Consider the following 15,525-nt stretch of genomic DNA (forward strand, 5'->3'; position numbering starts at 1 on the left):
TGGCATAATTTTTATATTTTGGTTTTACTGGCAGTATTGGGAAAAAAATGTTTTTGGAACATTGAGTAATTTTTTTTTAAATATTTGACACCTATTTGTAATATATAACTTGACAACAATAAATAAACAATTAATAAATGTTTGGTTTTCAATAACTTTGGACTAACATTTACGCTTATAGTTAAGAAGCAAAGTAAGCAGAAAGCACATAAAAAAATCATGCAAGAAGCATATAATTAATTAACCACCTTTCTTTCTAGCAGCCTTTCTCGCAGCCAACCTTTCTTTCTTGAGCTGATGTTTTGATGGTTTATTCTCCTCTTGGGCGTTATATAAATTGTCCTCTGGAAATGTTTAGAAAACACACATAGATGTTAAAAAAGGAAGGGGAAATGGTATCGATGAATTTGTATTATGTATGTATGTGGTAATATTCGACAATTTAGGTATTTTGAAATACATAATCTCAAATTTCATCAATACTTCGAAAGCGAAAAAAATCTATAATTAAACACAGTATCATAAACTGAATTTTAATCTAAGCTTTGAGTAAATAATAATTCGAAAACTTTGAAGAAACAATGATAAAAAGTCTATGACCAAGCTTAGAGCACACAAATTACAAATTATTTTAGTTTTTAGCAAATGCTATTTTTAAAGTGTCTGTTGATATTCGGATTGTGTTGCTTTAAACTTGTTAAAATAATTAATTAAAAATCTAATTTTCTACACACAACATACAAAAATATCACAAACAATCAAATGCTTTTTAAATGGAAACATTAAAAAAAAATTGAATCATTACGCGGGTTCGAATCTTGGCCCATGATCAATGATTTTTAAACTTGTCAATACCAAATAACAAATTAAATTGAATTATATATTAAAAATTGTTTATGTGCAAATTTCAAATGAAATACAAATAAACAATAATATCATATAATACATAATGTCAACAATGCAAACACACATATCTTAAGAAAAATCGAGCTAAAAAAATACACATATATCCACGCAAAAAAAACAATCAATTGTCTGCCATCACTTACCATTAGCTCGTCTCCGAGTGAGTGCCGGAGGCTGGGGCCGAGATGCAGCCACTGGCAACGAGAGATCCAGAAAATACTCCACTCTGTCAGACTGCTGGTAACACTCTTGGCATTCTAAAGTTGAGACCAGGAAACCACGGAACACCTGTAATTAAAGGGATGGAACACGTGTAATTAATTCATTGGATAACATCACCACTCCGAGAATCAAAAGTTTTCTGTCAATCCGCACTTGGTGGTGGATAATGGCTTAAACCTTCAAAGGAGGCTAGTGTCCCAGCAGTGGAAACATAAATATGGGCTGATGATGATGATGATGATGACTCAGGTATAACATTAAGTATGATGTGGAAAATGAAAGATTTTAGACACATGGATAATCTAATTTTTTTGTGCTAGAGCGGGCAACTTTGGTATTTCTTTATTTCGCGCGTTTTCAATCGATTGGCGTGATTCTTGTTGTTGTCTATCCTTCCTGTTTTATAATCTGTACCTCTCCACAAGGCAGGTGACATTTTTTGTGAAATTTTTTATCAATTTAAATTCTCCTAATATTATCAACTAGCGGTCCGCCCCGGCTTTACTCACATATACAGCCTATATCCTTCCTCAATACATTGGCTATTACTATATAACATTGAAATAATTTTTCAAATGCAAACAGCAGTTCCTGAGATTAGCGCGTTCAAACAAACAAACTCTTCATCTTTATAATATAGATTACTATCAATCAATGTGAAGCTGCAAATTCCAACTTGCATGACTAATTTAATTTAATTAGTGTCCTGGAACGCAGCAACTAAACTTATACTGTATAGTTTTGTCCAGACTGTATATTACAATCTAGCCTGAATAACAGTCATAGTGAATCTTATGTAGTTATAATATGAAAAAAAACATTCCAATCAATATCTTGAATACCTGTTCCGGTCTGAGCATAGTGTCAGAAGCTTGCTGTCCATAGAACTTGACCTTCTGCCGCACCTCTCCATCAACTTTGGCGGGATCCACTCTGGAGTTCATGCCGAGGCTGCTCAGTATAACTGACTGGTAGCGGCGCAGGTCTTCAGATCTGCAAACATTGACATATAAAATTGTAAAGTATAAAGAAAAACTGACTGCACTGCGGGGAACTGAGATGATGGTTCGCCTGTTAAGTAAGTTGGCCACCACGCATGAACATTCGCAGAGCTGGAGACTCCGTGGAAGCGTTACCCACTATACACCGGCAAAGAAAAATGGACGGGGGGAGAAGGAAACGGGCCTCCGGTGTCGCCATAATTGAAATGTGACATGTATGACAATTTATTTGATCATGCGCTCGAAGTGATCGATGCGAAGGTTTTTTTAGTTTATCTTACTTTCTCGTTGCAACGATTTTCAGACAATATTTTTGTTTCTAGAGATAATTAGGAGGTTAGAGAGTGATTGTACGTATTTTGTTGAATATTGCCTTTGACAATGCGGACGAACAGTTAGTAATCTAAATAATAATAATAAATAGAAGTAATCCATGGTATCGTTAAAACGTAAGTCGTATATTATATAAATACCACACACAAATCGATATAATCTTACATAATTGTATATCATTCAGGGCCATTGATAAATACTATCTGTTACATAGTGGTTATGACAAAGTATAAGATAAAATATATGACCTCAATTTGTCTTTTTTATAATATAAAAAAAAGAAAAATATCTAGTTGAACTGATACTGGAAACACACAAAACATTTCATGCCTGAATCATTTGAATGTTAATTATAGAATCCTACTAATCCTACTATCCTACTTCCTACTAATATTATAAATGCGAAAGTTTGTAAAGATGTGTGTGTGTTTGTTTCTCTTTCACTCAAAAACTACTGAACCGATTGCAATGAAATTTGGTACGTAGACAGCTGGACAACTGGAATGACTTTTTATCCCGATATTCCTACGGGATACGGACTTATATATAAATAATAATATATACGTTTTCTTAGAACTACACTATCACCTGACAGCTTCAAGCAAATGGCGCAATAGTTCATGCGAGTCATGCTGGTCCCCCCCACCGAACTGCGGCAGTTTGTTGACTAGAGCCGAGAGCAGCTTGCGTGGAGTGTACACACCACCTTCTCCTGGAAATATTAAGAAAATATTAAACGACACTGATATTATGAAGAGGAAATTATTGTATTTGTGTATGTTTGTAACGTTTTCACGTGAAAACCACTAGACCGACCACCGATTGCAATAAATTCTTTAACCATTACAAAATTGCAACTTCACTGAATAACATAGGCAGTTGTGGTACGCCCGCGGGACATAATATGTAAAAGCTAATATTAAAAAATTTATGAGTATCTCGACGCAAAATTGAAAAACCGTAAAATAGTAATCAAACTAGCGAGTTTGTATTCTGTCGGCAAATTCCGATCCGTAAAATTTGCTTGAAATTTAACGTATTAATTTTCGTTAGACTGTAATGCGGATTCATTACAGTTATGTAATAACCTAAGAATTTACTTTTCCCACACGTCGGTCAGGTGCAGGTCAGCTTGTCCATTTATCTATTAAATATACCTCACCTGAAGCGTCAAATTGAAAGCCCTTTTCAAAACCTAACGGTCCCTACCTTAATACAGAAAAAATTTATAGAAAAATAAAAATGCGTTATTCTTATGATAGAAGTTATTAGTTCAATGGTATAAATTTCTTGGATTTGTTTCTGCTTGTATTGATAACTTAAAAAAGGATAAAAAATATACAAAAAAAAAAATTGTCTGTGCAGGTCGAATCATTGTTGTTGCATGTTGCTTCACGTTTCAATTATACAAAAATATTATAAACAAAATTTTTAACATAAGAAAAAAAAATTGACAACCTTATAACATTCACTTTACTTTATCCGTAGTATGTATATTCCCTAAGGCTTGAGTAATAACCCATACATGAGACAAATAAGTAATTAAATTGTTTATTGCTTGTACCACCTTCCATTTATTAGACAACTAACTTTATTTCTATCTTTCAATCATTTTTATTAACAAAAACATGGATTAAAGCTATATTTGTAAATAATTACTCTAGTATAGTGTCCTAATGCAAATATCCTCTTCCATAAACTACTATATCAAATTTTCACAAACATCTATTTATATCCCCATAGCTGTGACTAACAAATATTTTAACATCTCCAAGCAATATAGCACATGTTAAATAGGTTAACTAAAAATAATACCCATTCAGATGACCTAAAAGTCATCTTGCAACTTTCATTTTATTGTAAAGATGGATGTCTATTCTGAATTCTAATCCAGGCAATGTTATCTCTACTTATATAAAAAATGTAAAAGTAACTATCTGTTTGTCTGTCTCTTCTTCACACCTTAACCAAGGTATTGATTAAGGTGAAATTTTGTACAGCCATAATTAGGCACAAGATGGGTCGTGGAATAGTTTTTAATCCCCAAAATCCCAACCGGAACGAGAACTAGGTGTGGAAAACTCCTGCTCTATCTATCTTTTTCCTCGACAGCCCGGATGGATAGCTAGCTTCCTTGAGATTAATAATTAATACCTAAAGTGTGTTACTTTGAACTTTATCACCTTACATAAACAATCTAGTCTAATCAAGTATTCTGTTTCGCTTGCCAAAATTATATAACTTGAAGCCATCAATATAATTAGCTATTAAAGTCCCTTGTACCAAATGTAAATTATGCATTAATAATTTATATAATAATGTATGAATTTATTTCCTCAGTAACTTCATATAATATCATTTTTTTATTCTTAATAAGAAATCAAAGAATTTCAGTTGTTTTTTATAATAGCTGCACGCCCCCACTCTACCCGGGTAATCAATAATAGAAAAAGAAGTAATATATATCTTATCTTTCGTTAGATCAAACTGCACATGGTATGCAAATATGATCAAAATTGTTTTAGTGGTTTAGGGAATCCATCGCTGACAAAAAAACGTGACACAAAATTTTTTATACATTAAGATTAAACAATAATTTTCTTGTGATGAACACATCACGGAAAAATCTCTACTCAATATCACAAGTTTATAAAATGTTTCTAAGTAAATAATTGTCACAAATCTAGAAGCAATTACATTAGTTTATAGGTTTTACCCTTCACTTTGTAAAAACAAAATTAGAATATATTATTAACACTTTGGTTAAGGTTAATGAGATGCCAATTTATGGCCTATTACCATAATTGAAGTTTTTATTGAAGTCCATTATAAATCATTGCAGCAATCTCTGCATTAGGCTTAAGGTTTCTTTAAGTCTATTCATTATGGAGGCTTTGTTTTTTATAGTTTCATATTTTAACTAGCTGTGCCTAGTGGTTTCACTCATGTAATATGTGATGATATATAGCCCTCAATCATAAATGGATTATCTTAAACTGAGATAAATTTTCAAATGGGATCAGTGTTTAGTAGTTCTAGAAATAAGCTGGTTCAAACAACATAGATTAGATGTAGAAATAATAGATTTCATTTTATTTAACTCTCTCTCTCTCTCACTAAATGACTTTCCTTCATTGTTTCAAGTAATAAAATTAAGATAAAATTTTTTACTTAGATTTTGAAATTGTCTGTGATGAACCTTAAATTTCTTATCCATTTCAAATCACTTATATACTTTTAAATAAATAATCAAATTGAATTATTATGAAAAAATATTTACAAAGAATAATTATAACACATTAACAGCAATTACCTGTCTGCAATTCTGCTAAGGTTTCAGCTAATGTCCTTGTCAAGGGGCCCCATTCTCCGAGCTGACCTGTTATAGGTGGCAAGTCTACATCCTTGCCATCACCCCCACTATCTCCTTTCAGCTTCAACTTTCCTCCAGGCAGAGTGAACCTCTCTCCTGGTGCAGCCATCTCTTGCAAAACATCCAAGAGATATGGTGTCTGCACCAGACACTGCATCACAGAGTTGAAAAAGCATGTATTTCCAAGATTTGTCAATCCCCTCACCCTGGGCAAGTTTAAAGCCATTGCATTATCTTTACCCTTATCAGTTTTAACTATAGTCTCTGTGACCGGTGCATCTGCATTATTCTGTACTGGACAGTCAAGGAACAGTTCTATGGGAGGCAATCTAGGATTGCCATTAGCTTGTTTCTTAAGGTATTCAATACACTCGTGGAGTTTCTTAGAGCTAGCTGTGGTTACTTCATTATTACAATTATAGCAATATACTTCCCATGTGGTGGTGTTGGCGGTGAGAGCGTGGCAGTCTGAGTGAGGTGTGTTGAAATGGTTAAGAGCGTGCTTATTCCGAGCACGACCACATAATTGGGTGCCGCATCGTAAGCACATCCATAGTGTTAAATCTATTTCGAAATTCGGATCATCGATTTCCGTTTTCGGATTCTTTTTGCACTCGGAACATTCCTTCTCAAAACCACCAGTTTTAAGAGCCCTTTTCAACTTTGAAACGTCAACAGCTTTCGCAACGTGAGGGCATGCGGATTTTGCGGATTCATCGCAAGATTCCGTGGATTCATCATCGTTCTCGGTCGGATCACTCTGTCTCTTTTTCTTCACCATTCTTGGAAATTAATTTGGGTTATGCACCGCCTGCAACGTAATCAGATACAGACTTTAAGAATAACTACACGAACACAAAAAGAACAAATTGACAAATCTGTGTCGATAGCCATCGAACGCATGACGACGCACAATCACAGTAAATTTATGAGAAAACGTAACATTTAGAGCAATAACCATAGATGTCCCATAATCAAACTTACAATTACATACAAAAGCAGAGGATATTACAAAGGCACACTTTCTGGTTAAATTAATAAATTTTCTTTTGTCAGAAAGGTAAACCACAGACGTCGGACATCTTGACAGCAATCAGAATTACCATTAGCGAAAATAATCTATTAAAGGTAGTTGCACATTTGCGATTCAAGTAATCGAGTAATATGTTAATCGATTCAAAGGGAATTGATCAATTACCAGGTATCTACGTCTGTTTTTGACACTCGCTGCTCTAGCGGTGAATAGCGCAACTAAAATTCTGAAACGTCAACATGTCAGTGATGAGAATAAAATAAGTTGTAATTTTTGTGATTTTCTATTGATTTCTATACTATATTTTGTGCATATATTCTACAAAATCTTATTCCTAATTAGTTTTTGTTGTGTATACTAAACAAATATGTGACAAGTGCGACAACCGTGGCATTCAAATGACTAAAATTGTTGATCAATTGTGGATAGAAGTACCAACGATTTGAAAATTCTTAAAAATGTCTCTACCTGGGAATGGAATTTTCGTCGTGCAGGGCGAGATGGCCATGCTGGTCACCGCCATGCGACGGAGCACTCGATGGGGCTCACATTCCTTTCCGAATGAAGAGTACGACATGCTCATGAAAACTTTCCAAGACCTTAAAATAATTCTGAATCAAGTGGACGATCTGAGACTCCTCGATCCTGCTACGTATTTGAGTCCGTTCTTGGAAGTTATACGGAGCAAGGAAACTACAGGGCCTGTCACCAGTCTTGCTCTATCTTCAATACACAAGTTCTTATCATATGGATTAATAGGTAATAAAGTCATTGTAAAACTTTGCATCATTCTAATTAGAAACTTGATCTGGGATAACAATTGAACATTTTTTAATTACTGTTATATAGAATTATATAAAAAGTAAATTGTGTAGTAGTTAATTTTTCTTAACTTAAATTTTCAGACCCAACCCACCCTAGTGTACCTGCAACAGTTGAAGATATAGCTGATGCAGTGACTCACGCTCGCTTTGTAGGCACCGATCATTCATCAGATGGAGTTGTTCTTATGAAAATTTTACAAGTATGTTTGTTAATTCCATATCATTCTCATATTAGTCAGCAATTATCAACAGCATACTGGAATAATTCTAATTCAATATTTCTTCAAATGTATGTTGAAACAATAGATTGTTTAAACTATGTAGCATTAATTTTAAATAAGTCTTAAGCTATATAAAAAAAAATTGCAAATGTTATCTTTATGTTCATTATTTATTGCTCTTAGAGCTGATAAAATATTCATCAAAATTGTTACAAATACATTTATAAAAAAATAAAACCTTTAAAAACAGTCATCAAAATCAGATCATAAGTTATCTACATATTGAGAAACCTCCTTTTTTGAAGTAATTAAAAAAAAGGCATGATTATGAACATTTTCATATCAGGTACTAAGAACACTGATGCTGAGTCCAGAAGGTGCCATGTTGACTGATGATAGTGTGTGCGAGATTATGCTCAGCTGTTTCCGCATCTGTTTTGAGACTAGGCTCACAGGTATATATTTATATAAATATTGTTGTTGAAAAATAATTTTATAAAATACACAAGAAAAGTAATAGATGTTGTCAAATATTAATATCCCTAGGGTGTTGCATTTTTAAATAAATCTAGAATAAAAGTTATATAAAATGTTTCTTCTCTCTTCACAACCTTAGCCTTTTTGTTCACCTGCAAAAATGTATCATAAACTACTATTTGTATTGATACAAAAAACTGAACTGCCTTTGAATTGTTACAGTAAGTCAAAATTTAATACAGGACATTATAGTAGCTTAGCTAGTTTCTATAAAAAAATCTCCCACTTAACCTTATTTATCTCAACTCTAATCAACTTATGATATTTCACCAGAACTGCTGCGCCGCAATGCTGAACAGTGCTTACGAGATATGACACAGCTCATCTTCATGAGACTGCCGCAGTTTCCCATCGAAGACAATCCTCACAGCTTCACTACACTCGGCCTGTCACTGAAAAGACGGGACAAGGTGAACAAGAGGAAATCACTGACTAATGCACATAGTGAGTTATATCCTTTATTTTTTTCATTTAGCCCTTTTAAGTTAATAAGGTAACACCATACCAAAGGGTCTAAAAGAGCTAAAATTACAAACACACATGAACACAATCACACAGGACTGCACCCACACATGCATACATATCAATCTCATAAATAAGAATATGCAATTTATTAAAAGTCTATTGTTGTACTAAATAATTAAATCACCAAAGAATTAATCACTGTGTTAATAGAAGAATAATTTGACAATATTCAGGTTTTCAATTGTTTAAAGAAAGTTTGTGGGTATTTTTGTGGATATTTTTCTATTGTATCAAATTTGTAGTATTATGTTTTCGAGACATTATCATATAAGCAAACATCCTTAAGCATCTCATACATTTTACTGTTTTTCTGGGCAGTAGACCATTATAGTTATAGGACTAAAAAACATGTTTTAGGTCATATAGCCCACAAAGATCTGTTCAGACAAATCTTGATAGATCTTCAGATTAAAGGATAAATGGCAATATCACAGGTAGCATCTTTTTAGCTTCATATATTAATATTTTATTAATAAGAATTTAATAAAAAGCTCTTACATTGAATACCTTCACCTTTTTGGGAATGTTGGTTAAATTTTATTTAATAAGTTGTTCAATCATTGCATTTTACATTTGAAAAAAACTTGATTGATACTGAGCTCATATCAATTTATTTTAATAATATAAAGTTATTAAAATAATTGTCTGCTTTGTTTTAAGTCGAAAAGCTACACTAGATGTCGCTAATGCCAGTTAAATCGCGCTTATGAATTTTCTTCTTTATTTTATATTACGTTTATGTTATCGGGCTTCGTTAAAAAGGGTGTTTACCGCTTAGATGGTACGCATGCCGGTAACGGCGTGCGGGGTATGGCTATCAAGACATACTCAACACGTAATTTTTGTATTCGTGAGGCAGTTGACTACCCATATGTATCGGCGCCTCCTATAAATAATATCCAAAAGCGATATGTATATCCTACAGTAACATTATCAAATACAAATGTAAATTATATGAATATTATTAATAATTAAATTATCAAGTAAATAAAGAATAATGTCGTATGTTTTCAGTTTGCAGATGTATTTATGTGCTGTGTTTTATGTTCGTGTAGCGTGTTCTAAACAAATAATTGACAAATTAAACATGACAACCACATTTATTATATGATTGTTGGATTATGTGCATGTAAATTTTGAATTCGAATATTTTAACAGAATTGATTTTATTGTCTCAATAATACAATTCACTTATACTAAATGAGTAAATTTTATTGCAACTTTTCGCAAACAATTTAACGCATCAATTGGTTGATATTAATTTGATTGATTAATATAATGGCCTTTCGTCCGTACTTGGTTTGACAATGAAAAAAAAAAAAATCTATAATTTAGGTATTTGTATATGAAACTAGAATGTTTGTAGTTTTTTTATTTATTTGCAGGTACAAATTCCTTAGATAGAAAATCGCCTGTCGCCGAACCAGCCGTAACTGAAAGTCTAACGGATACGGAAGTTAATAAAACCCTCAGTATTATTGGACAGAAGTAAGTAATTATTATAGAACAACAAGCTGACCCAGCAAACGCTGTTGTTCCTTACTCTTATCATTTGGGGGTATGAAAAAGAGATGTCGGCCGATTCTCAGACCTAAAACTGCACACAAAATTTCATGAGAATCGGTCGAGCTGTTTCGGAGGAATATGGTAACTAACATTGTGACACGAGAATTTTATATATATATATAAACATAAACTCCGCTAATTTCTTGAGACGGGTATGGAATGAAAATTCTTTTATGATGATATTATCTCGAATCATATGTGATTCGACTCATATCGAATCGTATGTGATAACACACCGAAGTCTATAAAAAAAACAATACTACAATATTATTGTATTTTAATATGTAATGTTTGTATTTAAGAATACAGTTTATAAAAAGGTTCGAGAGAGACATTATGTGTTTCCTTTTTGACTGAGTAAATGCTACTATCTTACTTCTTAGTATATAAGAAATTCGAAAAACCCACTCCTCATTATGTGTCCCAATTTTATGAAAAATCCATAAATAAAAATTGAGATCAATTTCCTATAAGTTTTCGTATCTTAGTATATATTTTTAATCTAACGTGTGACGTCACAAAGATTTTGACCCCCTCCCCCTCTGCCCTTAGTAACCAGAGTGTTTTTTTAATGCCTTTTTAACCTTTCTTTCATCAAATTTATCCGTAAAAACAGAAAAAGTTTATATTATGTTAACTCTACAGCCAAGACAAGAACCTGATAAACGAAGCGGAGATCACTATAGAGCCAGTTGACGGTATAAAGAGTCCGAAGCGTCACGGCCGCCACTCCTCCATGGACCTCGCGAACGGCAACACGCCAATAAGTCAACTGCTGGAGAAGTGCGTCAGTGGATCACAAGAGGAGAAGGAGAAGGAGAATGAAGAAGAAGAGAAGGGGAAAGAGTGTGAGCAGATAGAGACGGTGGAAGTCGGCGAGGCGGTCAGTGAGGAAGGTATGAGTGAAGTTATTTAATGAATATGGCAACTATTAATAATTATAATTTAGTAATTGAATGTTCTATACGTTTAAACCGAAATATTAAACTTAAATGTTGCATAATTAATTTGCTATGCGATGATTTGTGAGAAGTTCATATGATGACTTTTAAGTTCACTGAAAGTTTAATTATTTTTAAGAAAAAATTAAACCGTCTTCTTACTATCTGAACTAGACCACATCTAAATGGGATCAAACGGGAGGCATCAGCTTCCAAATAAATAAAAAAATCAAAGACATTTAATAAATATATGATACTCGCATAAAATCAAACACAAGAAAATGAAAAATCGTCATAATCGGTCCAGGAAAAAGTACTGACGTAACAATGCTAATGAAAAATATAGTGAAATTGTTACCCTCCTCCTTTTTTTGAAGTCGATCGAAAATGGTGTGCTTGCGTGAACAATGCAATGCAGAATACGAGTTGTTTCATATAAAATTCTATTTACAACAGCGTAAAATTTAATCAATGAAAATAATATCCTGTTAATGTTAACATACTCACTTCGCGTTAAAAGTAAGGCAATATATTATTCTATTCAGTTCCAGAAGAAGCGCCATCCGCCACGGAAGAGAACAAGGAAGCTCCGAAGGAAGAGATACAGAGCGAAGAGAAAGAGAAGGTAGAAGAATACGTCAACCATAGAGGCATCCGATTTACGGCACAAGACGATAGCTTGAATCTGCAGCCCTATGGACTCACGTGTATTAGAGAGATTTTCAGGTTCGTTTTTCATTTAAAAAAAAAACTTTTTTTTTTACAAGTTGGGTAACATTAGGTTTTAAATGTAATTAATTGTTGTGAAACAAAATGTATTACAATATATTACAATTTTAATTGATTTTAAACTATAAGAATATAGAATATGAAACATTACAAATATCTGAAAAAACTGTATTAAATTTTAAGATATCATTCCCGATTTAATTATGAAATATACAACGAGTTTAAATCTCAAATCTATTTTCATATAACACTGCGCACGCGCAGGTTCCTCATATCGCTCTGCAACCCTCTGGACACGCAGAACACATCAGCGATGGTGCACCTTGGTCTGCAGCTGGTGCAGGTTGTACTGGAGGTAGCTGCGGACCACTTGGCTTCTTACACCTCGCTCATGTACCTGATCAAGGACCCGCTGTGTAGGAATCTGTTGAGTGTAAGTGGTAACTTACAACCTCATTTTTTAAGTCAGTTAAAATAGTACATAATCTCTTGTTAATACAATAAAGAAATATGATTTATTAATATAGCATTTTCAAGGAATTTTTATTTTAAAGCTAACAAAATTACTTTCAATCAAGTTTATCCCTTTATTGCATATTCAGATATAAATCTGCTGTTTATAATGATGGTTTTCCTTTAACAGCTTTTGGACACGGAAAGAATTTCAATATTCGCACTTGACCTTCAAATCTGGTTCCTATTATTCGAAGCGCTCCGAGTGCACTTAAAGTTCCAAATGGAAGCGTTTTTCAAGAAGATCATAGAGATCCTCTCCATAGACACGTCCAAAGCGATATACGAGCTGAAGGAAATACACCACATCGCTCTAGAAAACTTGGCCCAAATGTTCAGGATACCTGGCCTCTGCACTGAACTCTATCTAAACTTTGATTGCGACGTGTACTGTACAAATGTGTTCGAAGAATTGACTAAACTCCTGTCCAAAAATGTGGTGTCTTCCACCGCTTATAACATTCATAGTCTGTCGCTAGAAGTGCTCATGACCATAATAGAAGCGATAGAAATTGGGACTAGTCAGAAGGAGAAAGAAGAAGTGGCGGATGAAAGGGAAGTAGAGAGGATAGGAGTGGAATACGGTCGCGGTGGTCATGTGTCCCTAGAGTTGGGTGGAATGGATGACGCGTCTGTGGTCAGCGACCATGTGACCCATGATATAAGTCAGTATTTTGTCGGTGGGAGGTCTGCGAGACATAAGCCATCGGTCGAGCTGCCCAGTGACGCTGAGTTGGACAATATTAAGAATATGAAAAAGGTAATTTAATTTTCGGTGAAGTGATCAATTTCATATAGATTTAATGTCAAGAATTAAATTTTCTAATCAGACAAACTTTAATTTTTTTCTTATGAATCACATATTTGAACTTTTTTATTTTTAAACTATGAATTTAAAAACGATGAATTTAAGCTTCACATATAAACCTATTTAAATACCCAATATATTTAATGATTACTTATTTCAGTGGGTCACTCAAGGTACTGAGCTGTTCAACCAAAAACCAGAGCGCGGTATAGAATTCCTACAAGAGCACGGAGTTTTGGCAACGCCCTTAGATCCTGATGAAGTGGCCAACTTCCTGAGGGAAAATCCCGATTTGGACAAGAAAATGATTGGTTAGTAGAAGAAGCAAGAAGTAAATACCTGCTTTAAAATATATATATAAAGTGGTTTATTAAAAAAATCATATAATGCTGCCCTATTCCATTACAATCAATCCAATAAAAGACAGTCAGGAAAACAAAATTTCTCAGGATGTAATGAGATGTGTATTGTAAAACTGTTGACATTGAAATTAACCCTTATAAATTGCATTAATTTTTTATATTGGCATACTGTTATGATCATACAAAAATATTGTTTACCAGCCAGCAGTAGCATTGATATCAAATCCTTCTCCCCTCTCCCCTAACATAATACGTATTACACGCTCAACTCCAGGTGAATACATATGCAAGCGCTCGTCGCGCGGCGAGGACGAGGGCCCGAGCGTGCTGAGCGCGTTCGCGAACAGCTTCGACTACTCGCGGCTGCGCATCGAGCAGGCGCTGCGCCTCTACCTGGAGACCTTCCGCCTGCCCGGCGAGGCGCCGCTCATCTTCCTCGTCATGGAGAAGTTCGCCGAGCGCTGGCATGTGAGTGCAGAGTGTAGAGGCAGCGAAATGCCACATAGAGCTGGATTTCCACCTGGAGGCATAAATAAACCAATCTAACCAAACGCTTGTATCTGGCTTTATGCTCAGGAGTGGATTGCATACTATCAAGTTACCCACAGGCTTGAAAAATAATATGTATCCATTAATTTTCAATACACAGATAACAAATAGTGTCCAGTTATAAAATTCACAAAAATCCTAGCGTTCCTCCTAGTGTGAATGCTCATAAACAGTAGTGCTGTCTGGCATTATACCCCCAACCATCTTGAACGAATTGAATACTATTGATTCATCCATTCACAGACGACAAACGGGTGCCCGTTCGCGAACACGGACGCGGCGTTCCGGCTCGCGTACGCGGTGATCATGCTGAACATGGACCAGCACAACCACAACGCGAAGAAGCTGAACGTGCCCATGACGGTGGACGACTTTGTGCGCAACTTGCGCGGCTGCAACGGCTCCGGCGACTTCCCCACTGATATGCTCAAGGAGATCTTCTATTCTATCAAGTGAGATATGTGTTTTGAATGGTATTTTTTTGTAGTTAATTCTGTCGTAAATTAATTTTAATGATGTTTTCTATTTTTCGTTTAAGTACTCTTCGAATGTTGAGCATAATGTATTGTTTATTTTAAATTTTTGAATGATTTATAAATCGGCTCGATCAAGTTACGCATGCAATTTATTCTAATGCAATATTGGCATTCCCGATTGTAGGTATAGACATATAATGTTAGGTATGCGTGACTACTTTAACTTCAAATCAAAAATTCACCCTGCGTATGGTAAAATTCAAGTATTGTATAGTTTTCTCTTCTCCTTGAATGTCTTTGTTTTTCGTATTCCCCTGAATGACCAATACCTTCTCCAAGTATTCGTTATTCTATCTTTTTCATTATGCATACTATTATTCGCGTTAAGAAGTTGTCTTAGATATACATATAATTGAACATATTCTGTCTTCTCTATCGCCTATGAGGCGTCAGTTATAATTTTCGTTTTTGCTATGTGTACTTTTTATTTTGTACTTTTAGGACAACTTGCCTTAAAACATAAAATTGTATACTTTTTAATGATAGATACATTATTTTGAATGTTTGATGGCAGGAACGAGGAGATGGTGATGCCGGCGGAGCGCG

The 15,525-nt window shown here is 34.3% G+C and overlaps 2 protein-coding genes and 1 non-coding gene across 3 annotated transcripts in view; 2 read left to right on the top strand and 1 right to left on the bottom strand.

Annotated features, from left to right (window-relative positions):
- Positions 1-6,958, bottom strand: part of LOC119839863 (ubiquitin carboxyl-terminal hydrolase 16) — a 9,772-nt gene extending 2,814 nt beyond the window's left edge. Inside the window, exons 1-6 of the mRNA XM_038366278.1 lie at positions 6,820-6,958; positions 5,776-6,646; positions 3,051-3,174; positions 1,971-2,121; positions 1,050-1,194; positions 249-344 (exon numbers count right to left, since the gene is read on the bottom strand). Coding sequence (XP_038222206.1) covers positions 249-344; positions 1,050-1,194; positions 1,971-2,121; positions 3,051-3,174; positions 5,776-6,616 — 1,357 coding nt within the window. The 5' untranslated portion in view covers positions 6,617-6,646; positions 6,820-6,958. The remainder of the gene's footprint in view (positions 1-248; positions 345-1,049; positions 1,195-1,970; positions 2,122-3,050; positions 3,175-5,775; positions 6,647-6,819) is intronic.
- Positions 6,959-7,102: 144 nt separating this feature from the next.
- The window catches only part of LOC119840152 (Golgi-specific brefeldin A-resistance guanine nucleotide exchange factor 1), a 26,847-nt gene continuing 18,424 nt past the window's right edge, over positions 7,103-15,525 (top strand). Inside the window, exons 1-13 of the mRNA XM_038366665.1 lie at positions 7,103-7,627; positions 7,774-7,892; positions 8,260-8,368; positions 8,724-8,894; positions 10,361-10,463; positions 11,187-11,437; positions 12,028-12,208; positions 12,476-12,644; positions 12,855-13,484; positions 13,693-13,843; positions 14,169-14,362; positions 14,687-14,895; positions 15,494-15,522. Coding sequence (XP_038222593.1) covers positions 7,327-7,627; positions 7,774-7,892; positions 8,260-8,368; positions 8,724-8,894; positions 10,361-10,463; positions 11,187-11,437; positions 12,028-12,208; positions 12,476-12,644; positions 12,855-13,484; positions 13,693-13,843; positions 14,169-14,362; positions 14,687-14,895; positions 15,494-15,522 — 2,617 coding nt within the window. The 5' untranslated portion in view covers positions 7,103-7,326. The remainder of the gene's footprint in view (positions 7,628-7,773; positions 7,893-8,259; positions 8,369-8,723; positions 8,895-10,360; positions 10,464-11,186; positions 11,438-12,027; positions 12,209-12,475; positions 12,645-12,854; positions 13,485-13,692; positions 13,844-14,168; positions 14,363-14,686; positions 14,896-15,493; positions 15,523-15,525) is intronic.
- Positions 9,732-9,862, top strand: LOC119840320. The gene has a single exon (XR_005288309.1). It is a non-coding gene; the product is annotated as a U11 spliceosomal RNA (small nuclear RNA).

Source organism: Zerene cesonia, chromosome 5 (assembly GCF_012273895.1).
Source record: "Zerene cesonia ecotype Mississippi chromosome 5, Zerene_cesonia_1.1, whole genome shotgun sequence".
Taxonomy (NCBI): domain Eukaryota; kingdom Metazoa; phylum Arthropoda; class Insecta; order Lepidoptera; family Pieridae; genus Zerene; species Zerene cesonia.